Source organism: Mus caroli, chromosome 7 (genome assembly GCF_900094665.2).
Source record: "Mus caroli chromosome 7, CAROLI_EIJ_v1.1, whole genome shotgun sequence".
Lineage (NCBI taxonomy): Eukaryota > Metazoa > Chordata > Mammalia > Rodentia > Muridae > Mus > Mus caroli.
In genome coordinates this window covers 100,878,371-100,896,561 of record NC_034576.1, presented here as the reverse complement: position 1 = coordinate 100,896,561, position 18,191 = coordinate 100,878,371, and the positions used below count along the sequence as shown (strand labels likewise).

Genomic DNA, 18,191 nt, shown 5'->3' with positions numbered 1-18,191 from the left:
GTCCAAGTCCCTGAGAAGGCTTACCAACATGTACCTGAGGAGATAACACCAAACCCAACCGAGCAAAGTCCAAGTCCCTGAGAAGGCTTACCAACGCCTACCTGAGGAGATAACACCAAACCAGGCCACTCTTGTGGTGAAAGCTCCATGGTTAGGTGCCAGAACGTATGTACATGGGCTGGGAAGATAGATCAGTGGATAGTGTGCTCACCCATCACGCATGTATGAAGCCCTAAGTTCAATTCCCAGAAACATACACACAACACAACTCAACACAGATCAAAGGGACTAAGAGTTTATTCTGGAACCAAACATGAGTGAGTGATCATGACCTAGGAACAGATTCAGATTGACCAGATACTATATTTCCACATGGTAACAGCTTCATGAGGTTTTTATAGCTAACAGAACATGGGGCTAGAGAAATGCCTTGAGAGTTAAGAGCATCTTTTGTTCTTCTAGAAGACCCAGGCTTACTTACAGCACCCACATCAGACAGCTCCAACTGTCTCTAACTCCAAAGGATCTTCTTAACTCCTGGCTGAAGGTTTGCAAAATGTGTTACAGACATAGATTCATCTCTTCAAGCAATAGGAACTTCTTGGACCATCTCGTAGAACTAGAATTGGGAAAACAAGCAGCCAGAGAATATATTACCTTTTTAAATTTTTATTTGTTTGACGTTCATGCTAGTATACAAAAGATGCAAAGTTGACTACCACATTCCGCTATTCATTTCTCCCAGCATGCCCATGTTTACATCTCTTCTGGGCTCGTGAGATGACATGTTAAGGCTCATGTGCTAAGCCTGAGGACCTGAGTTTGATCCTTGGGATCCATGTGGTGGAAAGAGAACTAACTCCTGCAAGTTGTTCTCTGACCTCCACTCATGTGCCATGGCATACACATACACACTAAGCTTAATTTAAAAAACGAAAATGCTGTCTCTTGATATTACTGTCTTTAACCGGCACATTGGGAAAGGTGTTTGAGTTTAAACTTGAACACTTAGATCTCACATAAATCCCACCTGGATCAAACACAGCACAGTAGATTTTAAAATTAACTGCTTCCTTTTCCCACCCCCATTTCCATGACTTGGGCCCAGCTGCTCTGTATGCTCAGGCACAGTGGCAACAATTCAATCTGCCTCTAATTCATCCCATGAGCACTGAATAAGGTGTGGGCATTTGAGAATGGCTCTGGCATAGGATAGATGACTTGTCCTACTCCCAGGGAATGTCACTGTGGAACTATAGAAAGGTGGTCTCCAAGAGGGAAGTGCAGGTTGCTAAAAGCACAGGAGCAGGTCTCTGTCCTGGCCCAGGATTTGGCAGGCAAATTCAGCTGTGTGAATGAGGGGCATGGGGGTAGTTAATGTTGGGTAGTAGGTAGGTGTCCTGCACTATCAGGGCCCAAGGCAGAGTGCCCCACCCCAGCTCCTTTGACCATGGGCCTCTTCAGTTGTCCTGGAAATGCACATGAAACAGCTAAGAGCTGCTGAGGGATGCCTTCCATCTGCCTCAGGCCCTGTTCACTTGAAGCCCATCAAACTGTCAGCTCCAGGAGCATGCATGCTACTCAGTCAAGTCTTTTGGGGGGCACTGAGTGAACCTTACCTTTTTTTGTAATGGTTGTATATGGCCAATGCTACAATGGTTAGTCCACATCACCAGCCCCGTAATAACCTGCTCCTTACAGCTACTGTCTACATGTGCACAACAGGCAGCTCCTTATCTTCCCAGTCTTAAAGTACAGGATTTCTTAGACAGCCTCTCGATCCTTGGTCTGTGGCCATAGGACATTGTCCTAGTCAGTGTTCTATTGCTGTGAAGAGACACCATGACCATGGCAACTATTATAAAAAGAAAGTGTTTAATTGAGGCTTGCTTACAATTTCGGAGATTTAATCCATTATCCTCATTGAGTGAAGCATGACAGCAAGCAGGCAGACATGGAAGCTGCGTTCAAAGGCAGCAGCGAGAGAAAGTCATTGGGTCTAGCTTGGGCTTTTGAAACCTCAAAGCCCACCCCCAGTGACACACCTCCTCCAAGGCCACACCTCCTAATCATTTTAAATAGTGCTATTCCTTGATGACTAAACATTCGCTGTGTAAGCCACCACCAACGGGGAAGAAGGGGGAAGGGCTAGCTTGATACTGGTGCTTTCTGTTTGGGAGCTTGCCCATCATCCCGAAGTGCTCCAGGGAAAGTGAAAGTAGGAGGGGATGGAAAACAGGAATATCCCATGATGAGTCTTAGTAAGGAGAAAAGTTTGAAGGCATTTTGTGCATCTTAAAGTTTTGTCTGTTCAGTTTTTGTGTGGGGGTGTGTGTAAGAGCCATAGTTAACCTGTAAGCCCCACTTGCCCAAGCATAGGTAACTTCCTGGAATGTTAGGGGCTGTGCTTTTTGGGAAATAACAAGGCTCATATTGTCACCCCCCTAAGCAAGTTTGTTTGTACGAGATGTGCTTGCTCACTTGTGAGAAGGAGGTACAGGAGCAGGATATATGTCAAGATCCATGCTTGCCCCTGATTAGGTGGGTGGGAAATGAATGCACTGTGGGCTTTGACTTTTAAAGCTTCTGCAAAACAAGACGTGTGCCCTTCCTGGAAACTCAGGAGTGGACCTGGCCTGAGTCCATCTTCCTGGCCAGTGTTTAGTTAAAGCTTCCTTTAATTCATTTGGCTCAAAATTGTGGAACTGTTTTTTTCTCTAGTGAATCTCAGGTTTAACATATTCCATGGGTAGGGGTCGGGTGGGGGCAGCTCAAAAGCCAGAAGAGTGCATTGCTGTAGTTAAAGGCTGTTGGGAGTAGCCCTAAGTTGGTGCTGAGAACTGCTAGGTCCTGTGGAAGATCAGCAAGCACTCTGAAATGCTATGCCATTTCTACAGCCCCTGAGTTATACATATGTGTATATGTGTGTATTTGTATTCCTAGCCGGTGCTTATCAGTGTTACAAGCATAGATCAGAGTCTAGAGGGACCCCACTGGGATTTCCAGATTCTCTGTTTGAACAAGGAATTGCACCTGGGATACGTGGTTAGTGATTAAAAATAGAGGCCTTTTACTAAAAGAATGATACTTCTCAGTATAGAAGTGCTTCCTGACCCTAAAAACTTGAGAAAACGTTCAAGGTTCAGTCTTTTGTAGATTTACCACGTCTCTACGTTCTCTAGCAGTGGGAGGGCACAGGGCTTCTTTTGCACACGCTGTTTTGTTCTGTGTAGCCTACAGTTGGAAGGAGTTCCAGTCTTCCTTTGCTATTGATTTTATCATACATCTATCTATGCCTCATTCCCCTTCCTCTCTTATAAGGGAATAAAGCCAAAGAGTTCCAAAGCAGTCTGTGAAGCTGTATTTGCTTTACAATTGTGATTTCTGACTATACTGACTTCAGCGGACATGAGGGACCACTTCTAAAGACTGCATTTATTTCATACCACTTTATTTCTGTACTGTTCAGCCAAGTATTATTCTGCATAAAGTATGTATAATAAGAAAGGGGCACATACTTTGTGACAAAATTAGTACATTTGTAAATTGCGGGTTCTGTAGCTACAAGTCAGATTAAGAATAGCGCAGCATGCCCTAAGGCTGTGGGCTTTTAAAACAGGTTTTTGAAAGTTCATCTCAGCACCACCACTAAAGGTGACTGGAATAAATTTTCCAGCACCTCATTGGAGACATCACTAGGGGACAAGATTGCAGCCACTTCTTCAAAGACTTCAGTTGTTAAAAGGACAAACAGTGTGAACACCAAAGCCAGGCTTTTCAGTTTCCAGGTCAGGCCTCATATAAGTCCCCTTGTGGAGATCACTGCTGATTTACAAGGCTGTTGCTAATTCACCCTTACTCCAGTGTCTCTGTTTGTTTTTCCTCTGTGGGTTCCAGATGGACATTACAAGGTTTGGACATTATTACCCTCTCTTCCCTTCCTCATAGCTAGAGTGTTAGATACCTAGTGAACTAACTATGCTTTGTTTTTTATCTGTGTCCCACCAAGGTAAACATGGATACTGTGTGACTGTATAAAAGGGGCATCTCCTTGCACATGGAATATCCTGTGCTGCCATTTTCACTCCAGAAAACAGAAATCAATTCTACTTTACATTTTCTAAGAAAGAAAAAAATCTAAGTGAAAGGTATGGGTGAGCATCATCATTAATCTGCATGTAGACCCCTTCTTGGTACTATCACAAAACATCTCCACCAGAGGATATAATCCTTGCCCTTGTCATGTACTAGAGGTCAGAGGTAAGCATGTGTTTAACAGTCTACAGATGAAAGACTGGTATCAAGTCTAACAGAAGTAGATCAGATGTTATAGTTTAGCCTTAGTCAAAATTCCAAGGCAGTCTGTGCAAGGAAAAGTATCTGTGCAGGACCCCCAAGACCAGGTTCTCAGCACAGAGATTTCCTTGCCCCAAAGGGACAGAGGACAGGGGATAGGAGACAAAGAGAGGAGATAGAGAATGATGGAAGAGAACAAGGGAAGGGGGGCAAGGCTATCTGTCCCATTATGGGACAAAGGACTGCCTCTGGATAGAGAGGAGAAAGATGTGGCACATAGGAAAATTAGGATGAGGTGTTTAATTTTAATTGAGCATGTTAATTAGGTGAACCAAAGGGACTCTTGATTGCTGAGTTTCAATACTTTTTAAAAAATCTTTTAAAATTAAATTTAATTTTTTTATTTATATGAGTACACTGTAGCTGTTTTCACCAGAAAAGGGCATCAGATCCCATTACAGATGGTTGTGAGCCACCATGTGGTTGCTGGGAATTGAACTCAGGACCTCTGGAAGAGCAGTCAGTGCTCTTAACCGCTGAGCCATCTCTCCAGCCCCTGAGTTTCAATACTTTAATAGTTGGACCTTGGTGGTCAGCCTCAGGAGGAGGAAGTGGCCAAATAAGGGAATAGACTAACTGGCTGGCTTTAGAAACGTAATGTAATGGTTTTTTGCAAGGCAGAGGGAATTGGAAAGAAGAGCAAGGCCTGTCAGAGCCATGCTCGCCGTGGCCATGCTGGAACTGGCCAGAGTCCCTTCATCCTGGATTTTCCTTACCCAGGGAACTTTTCTTAGGCAAAGAGGTCAAAGAAAATGGGAGAACAAAACCTTCAGTACATAGTACAAAAAATTTTCTAGATACCTATACAAATGTCTATAGTACCAACATCTGAAAGTGGCCAGTATCCTCCAAAACTATCTTAATCATTTGTCTTGGGATTTGTCCTGAATTCTTTGACTCCATGTGATTCTGCTCTTGAAAGGAATTATTTATTAAATCTGCCAGTTTTAACTCCCAACTCCACATTTTCATGACAGGATTTTTTGGGGGGTCTGGGTCTGGAGGGAGAGTGCTTGCCTGTCATACAAGAAGCCCTGAGTCTCTCTCCTAACACCCCATGAAACCTGATGTGGCAATGCGCTCCTAGTCCTAGTACTTGGGACGTAGAGACAAGCGTCAGAAGCTCCAGAATGTCGTTGGCTACATCGTAAGTTCAAAGCCAGCTCAGGCTATGCGAGATCCCTGTCTGAAAACCCAGAGGGAGAAGGGAAGGAGTGCCAGTTGATAATTGGCAGTGAGAGCTCTCTGTATATTTACCTCTGTTATGTGTTCTGCATTGTATCAATGATGAAACGGGCTTTATAGTTTTTCATCGTCTAAAATTACAGTTTAGTCATCATTTGCAAGTAACTAAAATTTTATAACTTTTTGAAGTAGATGTACTTCAAAACATTTGTGAAGGGACCACTTTCATCTCATTGTTGCAGTTGTTTGAGTCAGAGTCTCAAGTGGCTCCAGTTTGCTGTGTACCCACGGTTAATCTTAAAGTCCCTCCACCCCGTCTCCTACCTATGTAACTTCCCTACCCTTAGTTTATGTAAGGAACTGCAAAGTTGAATGAAACTTGTTATTAGTCAATTTTTGGGAAGTTTTGGTGATATTTAAATCAGCATACTTCCTTGAAGAAAGAGGAAAGGATCTCTTTTTTAAAGCTATCCTTTTGGCAATACTCCCCTGTACCTTCTGCCTCAGTTCCTGCCTCCAGATTCCTACCTTACATTCCTGCCCCGATTTCTTTTATTAATAGAGTGTCACCTGGAAGTTGAAAGCTGAAATAAACTGCCCCCCCCCACTGCCACCATGTTGCTTTTGGTCACCATATTTTATCATGGTAATAAAAACTCTAAGACAAATTTTCTTACCAGTAGCCCAGAATGGCCTCAATTTCTCGATTATTCTGCCTTACTCCCAAATCATAGGCCACCATGCCTAGCAGGCTGAGCATGCTAATGCGAAGTACAATATTGATAAACATCTGAAGTTCAGCTGAGTTCTGGGCTAAGGTCATAAATTCGGGGAACACAGATAATAATAGAAATAAGGGAGCTCACAGGAGAGGTTCCTGGCTGAGTCCAGAGACTGAGGCACCCCAAGGTATGGGGGAGGAATGGTTACAGACAAGGTCAAAAGACTACTGCATGGTGAGCAATACCTTGGGGAAGTGTGAAAGAGGCTCCAGGAAAAAGGCAAAGGGCCTTTTACCTCAAGTGCATTTTGTTCCCTGGGTTTTTCTTGGACATAATTTCATGCCTCTTGCGACAAATGTTTGCATTCAATTCATAAGATGTTTATTCTCGTTGGATGTCAGATCATAGCTATAGAACCCAGTCTGTAGAAAGGATGTACTGAGTGCCACGTCTGTCTCTGCTCTATCCAGACAGTCCTTTGTCTCACTCCGGACAAACACCCCATCCCCTCTCCCTGGCTCCTTCTCTCCCCTCTCCTTTGTTCCCTTCCCTGTCTCCTTCTTTCTCTATCTCATGTCTTTGTCTGTTATTCCTCTGTCTCTCTGAGGCAAATAAGTTCCTTTAGTGCTGAGAACTTGGCCTTAGAGGTCCTGAGCCAATACTTTTCCTTTCAGTGTTCTCACTGTACCCTAATCTGGATATGACTTTCAGATAAAATCTATAGTATGTTTAAATTGGTCTGTTTTGAGAAAGTTCTGGGGAAGGGCTGCTCTGTTAATATGTAGTATGTGCTTACTGGTGTTTATTTACATGTTTTTCTGAACTCCACCAGTGTTCCTTGGATCACTGTTTTCTTTGTTACATTCATGTGCAAAAGCACACTGACCCTGAAGTGAGGTTGTCTACAGCATTAGACTGAGGTCAGTCCCATTCCTTCAAGTTCTCAGATCCCAGGTCTCAGAGACACACATCTACATAGACCAGTGAAAGTCAGCAGACCCTCAACCACTTGGAAGAAAGCCTGGAGAGGCCCACTAGCTGAGCAGGGTATGGCTGTCAGCAGAGCTAGCTACAGGGTCAGCATGAGTGGGCTTAATACACAGCTGGAGCCCACAGGTATTAATCCTCTGCCAAGTACATCATTTCCTTGCTGTGTATGTGAAAGCCTGGGGTAGGATCCTGGTCCTCCACTGAACAGCTGTGTAATTGTGGCCAAGTCACTTAACTAATATTTAGATTCTATCTGTGTTAAATGTAGGATTGGCACTCGGTAGCATAAACCCAGTAGTGGTTCCTAAGCAACATCCTTGTCATAAGATTATCTGGCCCGGGACTGTTGAGTACCTCATAACTTCTGGACAGACACAAGGAGTCGACGCCTGTCCCAGTTCCTTCTCACTGATCTGTGGCCTAGAACAAACATCAGGGGCTGGCCTGTGCCCACAAAACCTATTTGCATTGGAAGAAGTAATAAGTAAGGCTCTTATTATACTCCTGCCTTTCGCACTAAGGTGTGGCAGAACAGACACTGAACCAAGTCCTTTTACACCACCTGCTATAAAGGAAGAGGCTAAGGTAGAATCGACTGGCTTTAATAACCCCTCTGAACAGCACATACGTTTTCAAAGCCACACCCTTGCCTGCATCAGTTCTGATCAGAACTTAGAGGTTGTAACTGTTCGCCTTGAAGTCTTCATTGTATTCTAGTAATCTTACCCCCGGGAATCCTTCTCCCCTCCTCAACTTAACTCTCAAATTTCACAGAAGACATTTCTGTTAAGGGTTTTTGAGGGGCTTACAGAAAATGGGTTCAAATCCAGTCAGCTTCCCAGCTATGGCCTCAAAAATGATGGGCTCCATTCCAGGAGAGGAGTGTGGTTAAATCCCTTCTGGAGACCCATTCTGTCCAGCCCCTTCAGGACTTTACCCTTTCATGAAGTTTCTAATAAGTCTTCAGACTCCTCGGACCTTCAGAAACCTTTGCTCTGCCTCTCCCTCCTCAGTCTGCCTCTTGGCACTCCCCCTGCTCCCACCCCTCACTCATCTCATGCAGAGCCTCTAGGTAGGATGAACTAGGAGCCTGAGAAATGAGCGTTCTCACAGACCCTCCAGTAAGCTACCAAGCCATGAAGATGCCCACCCCTCTACACTGAGAGCCCCTACCTAGCTAGGCCTCAGAACTAGGCACTGTCCCCTTCCCTGGGCCTTGGATTATCTCCCCTCTGTCAACCTTGCCTCCAATGTAGGCTGTGACAGCAGACCCACAAAGATAGATAAAGACTTGTGAAAGAGTTCAAGGGATCAAGTACAAGTTCAAATAAGACATTCAAGGCTCTTCTCCCCAGCCCTCAACTGTCTTTCTGTCTTCAGGCCTAATAATTGGCTTCCATCCATGGTAGAGTCAGAGCACCATATAGGCGTGCTCCCCTGCCCAGGGCCTCCTCCTCCTCTACACTGCTCCTCATCTTCTGAGGGAACCCATTACCATCTTCAGACCTCAGTTCGATCGGTTAGAGATCACCATGAGTTTCTGGAACTCTGCCCCTTTCATCTAGGACGCTCTTATGACATCCTGAAGCCACTCTGCCATGCGATACAGAAGTCCCAGCTGGGCCAGCTCTTGGCTTACCACTCACAATACAGATGGCCACAATAAGAAGCTAGTGGGTGCAGTGTAAGAAACTTGAGTCAAACCACAAAACATTGAGAAATACTGGCTGTGACTGTCTGCATTAAGCTCTCCACCAGACAAATAACATGTGAAGTTTTCTGGGCTCACTCCAGTGCCCTTCCTCTAGCTTCCTCTGCCATCCCACTCATGTCCTATAATCTCATTTCCATTTTACATTTTACATATGATTTCCATCTCCCAAGACATGCTGAGTTCCTTGAGGGCTAGGACTATGTCTAATTCATATCTGTCCTGAGTACTCTCAGAAGCACTGAGATAGACTCTTCACCACTTGCCAAATTCAGAGTACTCAGGGCTGGGTGAAACTTTTCAAAGAACCAAGTGAAAACTAGAGGTAGGGAGAGGAAGCTCAGTAGTATGCCACAAATTTGGTATGCACAAGGCCCTGGGTTCCAGTACCCCTGCTCTCAAAATCAGTATACTCTAATGTCATTTTTATGCATGTATCTATGTGCAGGTAGGTCTATGTGCAGACCAGAGGTCAAAACCAAGTGTCTTTCTCTATCACTTTCCTTCTTAATTTTGCGACAAGGTCTCTCACCATTAACCTGGAGTTGGCCAGCAAGGCCCCAATTACTCTTGTCTCTGTCTTCCCAGAGCTGGGATTCCAGGTATGTACCACTATGCCTGGCTTTCTACAAGAGTTCTAGGAGTCAAAACTCAGGCCTTCATGTTTACATAGCAAACACTTTACCTACTGAGCTAGTTCCCAAGCCCCTATATGCAACTTAAAAAGATTCTAAAGAATAGCCTGTGTAACCAGCAGCTCCTATACCCGGAGTGGTTCTAATCTAGTAGGGAACTCCAATTGTGAGAGAAAGCATTAAGATTGTTTGTTCATCCTACCAGCAAAAGCCGGGTAGACGGGTTAAAGAATAGTATCCCAGAGGAGGCAACATTCTAGCTTGATCTGAAAATGCAAGCAGTTAGTTGCACAGGCTAAGAAAGTTTATGGCTACCTTCACCCTACCCCTGAGGAGGAGGAGTGATGGCCTGGATTGGTCAAACGCAAGAATACTAAACTAAGCCACTCTCACAGGGGTGGAACCCAGTGTGTAGCAAGGGTTGTCCTGGTCTGGGATGGCACGGGCCAAATTCTCCTCTCTCAAACACACAAGGTAAGATGGGGTGGGTAGGTTCTTCTTATTGAGAAAGAATGTATTTATTTGTGTATGAGACAGAAAGAAAGACAGGGGGGCAAGAAAGGAGGAAGGGGAGGAGATGGGGGGAGGGAGAGAGAGAGAACGAACATGGAGGTCAGAGACAACTTGCAAAGTTCTACAGGTGAGTCCTGGCAACAGCAGGGCCATCTGCTGAACCACCTTGCCAAACCTCACTCAGGGTTATTCTTTTGGGGAATTAATTTACCCTCCTCTCACTCCACTCCCTTCTTAGAGAAGAAAACTGCACAGCCCATGCAGCCCCAAGGGGTTCATGGAGTGCTGGGAAGAGGCCAGACACCAAGAGGTAGCTAAAGTTATTTTGCCTGTCATGTCTTCTATTCAAATACTACCGCAAGGCACCCCCTCCCCCGCTGGAACACTCCAGCATGCTGCTACAGGACTGGGGTGGCCCTGCCATCCGAGCTTCAAACCAAAGGAGGAAATAGCCAAGGTAGTTCTTAGGAAGGAAGAGGATAAATTCAGAGCAGAGAGAACCTTGTTACAAGTGTAGAGCAATAAGCAGTGGGCTGCAGCCCAAGGACCAGAAAGCGCCCATAGAAGGATGGAGCCCTTCAGAAGATGGCTAGCCTGGCTCCATGAGGCCTATTAGTACTAAGGTTACCAAGGCTCTTAACCCATGGCAGACATGCTTTGCATCAACTCATAGCATGAGCGACTGAGACAACCTGCCCAATCTCACAGATAAGGCTCAAGAGACAGACTTCCCTCTTTCATCCAAGTTCAGTAGCCACAGCACCAAGGAGACAGATCTGTTGACCTGGACTTACCAGGAGGAGACCTGATGGAGCTAGTACCGGAGCTGAATTCAAGCTGAGACAAGGGAGCAGGGTCTGTGGAGATCAGCAGAGCTTCAGTTTGGGGCTCCAGGTACCTGGAAGAGTAGTTTGAGAAAAGGGAGGTGGAGCAAAAAGGACCAAAGAGAAGACACTTAGTTTCAAGTTAGAGCCAAGTCAGAGGCTGTACATCTTAAGCACAGAGCGAGCCAGCTCCACCCTCAGAAAGGGCTACGCCCTTCCCCACATCATTTCCCTCCTCTGAAAGTTGGCCACGCTCCAGGTTCTTCAGACTAATCAAAATAAATGCTCTCTTCTTGAAACCACAGCTGGTTTAGAGAAATGCCTTTAAATTATGTTTTAAGATGAGAAGGATAGTAGATGAAGGCAGGAGGGCAGAAGTTCTAAACTAGCCTAAGCCATATAAAAACCTGACCAAGCCTGCTCAGTCCGTCAACAGGTTTTTCAGCATGAGAATGAGGATTCAAAAGAAAAAAAGACAGTTAGATAACATTGTATAGCGTGACCCCAGTCAATTCTGAGACTGAAGGCAAATTTAATTTTCCCAATCCACTTTTTATAATATTTTAATTACGTGCAAGTATTAAGGGCTAGTAGTACATTGAGGAATCAAACAAGACAATAGTCAACAAAGCCCCATGATCACTCTGGTGATAGCTGTTTCTAAAGATGATCAAGATATCTGAGCCTACTTCTTTATTCTACCCTAAAACCAGATTCTTTTTTCTTTCTTGTCCTTGGCCAAGGTCAGGTCCCTGCCTGAACTTATGTCTTTGTCATGCTCTAATGTCAGATTCCTGCCAAGCAGCCCATTTCCCTATCCTTGGTCAATGTCAGATTCCTGAAAAATGGCACCCCAAAAGGCTCTCCAAAAAAACCCTGTCTTTAAAAAGCTAAAATAACCAGGGCTTGGTGGTGCAAGGTTTAAATCCCAGCTCTTTGTGAGTTTCAGGCAAGCTTTGTTTACATAGTGAGTTTCAGGCCAGCCAGTCTCAAAAAATAAAAATAAACCTAAAATATAATAGTTTAATCACCAATTATAAGGCATTTATCATTTGTATCATCACTGAGAGATGTTATGGTTTTTTTCTGAGGGGAAACTCAAACCCAGGGGGTTAACTCAAGTCTCAAGCCCAGCTATTCAGACTCCAAATCCTATATCCATTCATATTTTATTCTTTTTATTCACTGAAAAAGTCTTTAGGGGCTGGAGAGATGGCTCAGTGAGTAAGAGCACCCGACTGCTCTTCTGAAGGTCCAGAGTTCAAATCTCAGCAACCACATGGTGGCTCACAACCATCTGTAATGAGATCTGACTCCCTCTTCTGGAGTGTCTGAAGACAGCTACAGTGTACTTACATATAAAATATAAATAAATCTTTATAGTCTTTATAAAAAGTCTTTATAGTCTGCCATTGTAGTTCTGTTGATAGAGTGCTAGCCCATCATATATGAAGCAGTGGGTTCTATTACCAGTACCACATACTCTGGGCATGGTGCTATATACCTGTAATTCCAGCACCTGGAAGGTAGAGGCAGGGGGATCAGAAGTTCAAGGTTATCCTTGGATATGAGAGTTTGAAGGCCAGGCTGGAGTACTTAAGACCTGGTCAGAAGAAAAGGGGGAGGAGGAGGGAAGGAAGGAAGGAAGGAAGGAAGGAAGGAAGGAAGGAAGGAAGGAAGGAAAAAGGAAGGGAAGGAGGGAGGAGCAAGAGTAGAAGCATTGGAGAGGGGTGGAAGGGAGAAAGAAAGGAAATTGAAATAAAAACACTGACCCAAATTTGCTAGACACAGGCGTATGCACTGAGTAGCTGACAGTGACATTGGCACCATGTGTCCCTGTCCTCCTCTAATGCACCAGCACCGAGGCAGGACTGAGCAACAGTGGAAATCTGCAGCTGGCTTTCCTAACTGTGCTCAGCCGTGCCACTGTGTACGCACAGTTCTCTACTTGTCGGGTGACTAACTGCTACCACTCTGCCCTGAGCACCTGCTTGGTGCTCATTCCGAGCTGGACACTGTATGGACTGTAATACACAAGTGCTAGGACACAGTCCCTTCCAGTAACACCCAGCATCGCAAGCTACTTTCTGAAAACAGAGAACGAGCACATGTTCTAGAACATTCTTTAGCACTTGACAGTCCTACTAGCTAACATATACTAATTTAGCATTACTGACTTGCCAAGTACTATCTTATTATTTTCATTTTGGTTTTTAAAACTTATTTACTGCTGTCACTATTGTTTATGCCATAGCACGGATGTCAAGGCCTGAGGGAAGTCTCTGGGAGTCCATGTGGATCACAGGGAGATAACTCAGGTCACTGGGCTTAGTGGCAAGCACCTTACTCCACTAAGTGCCTTCACTGGCCCTCTTTGAGTTTCACTATACAGCCTAGGCTGGCTCTGAACTCATATCCTGCTCAGCCTCCTTGAGTCAGGGATTATAGACATGAGCTTCCACCCCTGGCTTCTGTACTGAATTCTCTGAATATATTACTATTTACTTATCACTAAAAGTCCTAAGAGGGCTAGGTAAGTAACTCAGTGGCACTGCACTTGCTCAGTGTGTGCAAGAGCTGTGGTTTGATTCCCCGTGGCATATACCCTTAATTTCAACACTTGCTTGGCAGGCTGAGACCCAAAGATCCAGAGTCTGAAACTACTCTAGACTACAGAGTGAGACCATGTCTCAAAAGTTAAAAAACAAACAAGCAAACAAAAACCTTAGGTATGAAAACAAGCCTATGTCTGCTTGCTTAACCCATGCAGCTGCAAAGTAGCAGAAGATTTGAACCTGGGTAAACAGCTTTCACCACACTGTTCCCTCAGGCTACAATGGTGAAGAATAGATTCCATCCCTGCCCCAGATGTGCTGGTGGGCTAGATGGGGAGGCAGAGGGGAATGATTGACAGTTTGCCTGCCCTCCTTTGACTGCCACTGAAGCTTTCTCAGGGTTTCACCTCTTCCAAGTGTACCACAAGAAGAGGAATTAAGGCAGGTGAGATCAGTGCAGGTTAGCAAACGGCACAGGACAAAATTCCAGGGCAGGAAGAGGCATTTCAGATGGCCAGGTGAGAGAGCAAAGTTCAAAGTTTACTCTTACCGCCTCAAACAGGGAGTGGCAGCTGGCCCTTCCTGTAAGAAAGTGTCTCAGTCAATGTTACTGTTGCTGTGATGAAACATCAGGACCAAAAGCAACCTGGGGAAGAAAGGGTTTGGCTTACACAGTATTGTCCTCCCAGCCTGTGCTGGATCCAACTGGACAGAGATGGAGAGGAAGGGATATACCAGTGAGAACTGTACAATGCAGAATCAACAGATTGTGGGGAGGAGATACTCTGGTTGAGCAAAATGGGGAATAGTGGTACCAGGGACAGAGAAAGGCTGGGTGGAAGCTCGCAGCAAGACAGAGACTGACTCTGAACACGTGTCTGTCATCCTGGGGGACATCTAGGGGGTATGCATTAGCCATGATACACACAGCTGTGACGGTGAGCACACTCTCAGCTTGGGAGACTTAACACGTTCACTATCCTCAGGAATTTGGACCCCACCTCACCCCCATTCCTTATTCTGTTTTAGTTCAGTTATTCTCCTGCCGCAGCCTCTCTGAAGGCTGGGATTATAGATCTGAGCCACCGTATCCAGTTTATATAGTGTGGGGAACACAAACCAGGACCTCTTTTATGCTAGATAATATTATACCAACGGAACCAGGCCCTGTTGGTTTGTTTTGTCTTGTTGGGATTTTTGGTTGGTTAGTCGGTTGGGTTATGGTTGGTTGGTTGGTTGGTTTTTAAAGCAAGGTCTCAGTTTAGCCTTGAACTCACTAAGTATCAAAGCATGATCTGAAACCTGAATCCTCCTGCCTCTTCATTCTTTCTCATGTGCTGAGAGACTACAGGCCTAATTCAGATGCTGGGAGAGACCTGATAGGAATAAGGAAGGATTCCTCTGATATAAAAGATTCCTGACTCATCTGTGACTCCCTCCCGCCCCCGCCCCCCCATCCCCCAGATGGCTTTGCCCAGCAGCCGCAGGTTCAAGAGTCCCAAGACACTGGCTTTCTTTCTAGTGGGTGTGACTTTCGTGGTGCTGAACCAGTGGTTCCTCCAGGAGCACAGGCAGGAGAAAGCCAACGGTCCTGTGGCTACTCGCCGGTCTTTGGCAGCTGTGGTGCAGCGTTCGCCGCTCTTCCAGGTGCCCCCCTGCGTGGCCAACGACTCCGTGAACCTCCTGACTGGCTTCCAGCTGCTGCCTGCTAGGATCCAAGACTTCCTGCGCTACCGCCACTGCCGCCGCTTTCCGCAACTGTGGGACGCGCCGCACAAGTGCGCGGGCCCCCACGGCGTCTTCTTGCTGCTGGCCGTGAAGTCGTCGCCTGCGCACTACGAGCGGCGCGAGCTGATTCGGCGCACGTGGGGCCAGGAGCGCAGCTATAGTGGCCGGCAGGTGCGTCGCCTCTTCCTGGTGGGGACCTCCCCTCCCGAGGAGGCGGCTCGCGAGCCTCAGCTGGCCGATCTGCTGAGCCTGGAGGCGCGCGAGTACGGCGATGTGCTGCAGTGGGACTTCAGTGACACCTTCCTCAACCTCACACTCAAGCACCTGCACCTGCTGGACTGGACAGCGGAGCACTGCCCGGGCGTGAGCTTCCTGCTCAGCTGCGACGACGACGTCTTCGTGCACACGGCCAACGTACTGAGCTTCCTAGAGGTGCAGTCGCCCGAGCAGCATCTCTTCACCGGGCAGCTCATGGTTGGTTCTGTGCCCATTCGCGAAAGCGGGAGCAAGTACTTCGTGCCCCCACAGATCTTCCCGGGTGTAGCCTACCCTGTGTACTGCAGCGGCGGCGGCTTCCTTCTGTCCCGCCACACGGTCCGCAACCTGCGCAGCGCCGCACACCACGTCCCGCTCTTCCCCATCGACGATGCCTACATGGGCATGTGTCTACAGCAGGCCGGCCTGGCGCCCAGCAGCCACGAGGGCATCCGGCCCTTCGGCGTGCAGCTGCCCAGTGTGCAGCGCTTATCCTTGGATCCCTGCATATACCGCGAGCTGCTGCTGGTGCACCGCTTCGCGCCTTATGAGATGCTGCTCATGTGGAAGGCGCTGCACAACCCAGCGCTGCACTGTAGCCACAAACAGGTTGCAGGATCTCCCAAGGCCGAAGGAGAACTGAACTCCGATGCACACTGATGTCCCCTTGAGGACGGATCTGGAAACACATGTTCCTGACCTCAACTTCAGGGATTCTGGTTCTATTAATCAAGAGTGGCTTCAAACATGCAGGTGGCGTTTTTCTTGTTTTAAGTCGACTCCAAGACCTCTGGGCTGGGACAATCTATCTGTCCATCCTCACACAGCAGCCTTTCAGGGCATCTGTCTTCTATCTTCCATTCTTCGTGGGCAGCAAGAGAGGCATGGAGGCCAAGATCAATGTCAGCTTTCAAGTGCAGCGCTGTTCAGAGGTCAGTTTACACTCAGAACTAAAGGGGTGTCTGGCAGCCTCGTTTCTACCATGCTCCAGGGCTCTTGTGGGGTCAGCAAAAAGCAAAGGACCTTAAGGGCAGCAGAGGGAAGACCTTCACAGCCATTTTTCTGTAGCCCTGTGAAGTCCCAGTAGCTACAGCCTTGCCTCCCCAATGCTTTAGGAAGTGCACGTCTGAGTGGACAGTGGCCATCCGTGAGAACATTATATTAGTTTCCTGTTGCTGCTATAACAAATCCTCATTAACTCTCGAAGCCTAGGAACAAGCCCGCGTATCCTGTAGTTCTCTGACAACACAGGTCTCACCACTAGGCTAATGTCAAGATGCTGGTAAAACTGCTTTCTTTCCTAGTATTCTATGGGGGAGAACCCCTCCCTCATTCCCTAGCTTCTAGAAGGGGAGGTTTTTCAAAACCAGAAATCGCTCCATTTCCCTACAGCCAAATTTCTCTCTGACTCTTCTTTCTCCTCCATCCTCAACTCTCCTTCCCTGGAGCTAAAACCCGGGTCCACCTGACAGTCCAGACTTAGCTTCCCGTCTGTTTGTTGAGACAGACTCAGGTAGCCCAGGCTGCCCTGAAACTTTATGTGTAGTCAAGCATCATCCTGAATTCCAGAACCTCCTGCCTTCACCTCCCCAAGGGTAGACTGTAGATTTGTCTCCATGCCCAGCTAATCTCTTCATGTTGTAAAGCCAGATCACTAGGTCTATTATTGATCATCATGTCGTTCACATGTAACCTAATTTAGTCACAGGTTTCAGAGATCAGGGTGTGGACATCTTTGGAGGACCATTGGTTCTGTCTTCCATGATGCCACACATAAATGTGTGAGATAAACAATAATAAATGAAGGAAATGAACACGTGACAAACGTGCTTTCTTCTCAACAGTCCTGATGCCAGCTCTTATTTCGGACAATTGAGCATCATTAATTCCGAATTCCCTGCTTTGATGCCTTGTTCTCAGTTCCCTGGCAGAAGGTTGTCTCCATTTTGGGGGTAAAGGTATTAAGAGTCTGGCATTCTGTGTTTAGGAAGGTGAGAAGGCAACAGATTTAGGTGTGCTATGTGACTCTGGGGTCTGCTCACTCATCTCTGAGGCTGGATTACTCTAGCGTCCAAGAACAGGAAAGGCCACTGGGTCCAGGGAACCCCAGCACCACCTGAAGTCACCTGGAAGATCAAGCATATCTTCCAGGTGCCACCTCCCTGCCCATGTACCACCAGAGGGCACACCTGACCCACGGTCCATCTCTCCTTGCTGGTGCTAGGCTGGCCAACTGGGCTGAGGTTTCTGGGTGGTCAATTCCAAGTGGAGTCCAGAAAGGCATGGAGCACCAGGCTCCATTAGACTAGTGGCTGGGAGCTGGATCATACCTCGGGTCACCCGCCCTCACTCTGCACCCAGTACCCTCAGGGAAAGACCACACTTGAGTGCCCCGACTCCTTTGAAAAGCCTAGTATAATCTGACTTCCCAAGAACCTCAGGAGTTGGAAAAAGAAAGACGTTCCTGACTCACGATGATAGATTCAAAAATCCTACGTAAGTATGATATCCCCTAGAAGGGTGTGATGATACATGCCAAAACCCTAGCCCTCCGGAGGCTGAGGCGCAGGGCCCCGAGTTCTAAGCCTGGGCTAAAACTACTACAAGACCCTGTTCAAAAGGAGAGGGAAAAGGCAAACCTAGGCTTCCCTGGAATTCATGTTGAGTTGAGAAAGGCTTTGAAATACTGATTTGTTTTTCTGCCACTGGCTCCCAAT

At 46.6% G+C, this 18,191-nt stretch overlaps 1 protein-coding gene across 1 annotated transcript; it reads left to right on the top strand.

The window, feature by feature from the left end:
- The first annotated feature begins 10,043 nt into the window (after nucleotides 1–10,043).
- On the top strand, nucleotides 10,044–17,291 carry B3gnt6 (UDP-GlcNAc:betaGal beta-1,3-N-acetylglucosaminyltransferase 6). The gene is made up of 2 exons (XM_021169184.1): nucleotides 10,044–10,073; nucleotides 14,956–17,291. The coding sequence occupies exon 2, from the start codon at nucleotides 14,956–14,958 to the stop codon at nucleotides 16,132–16,134; it is 1,179 nt and encodes a 392-aa protein (XP_021024843.1). The 5' UTR covers nucleotides 10,044–10,073; the 3' UTR covers nucleotides 16,135–17,291.
- Nucleotides 17,292–18,191: the final 900 nt, after the last annotated feature.

Excerpts from the sequence above, each read along its gene's own strand:
- B3gnt6 (XM_021169184.1), top strand. The coding sequence starts at position 14,956 with ATGGCTTTGCCCAGCAGCCGCAGGTTCAAGAGTCCCAAGACACTGGCT.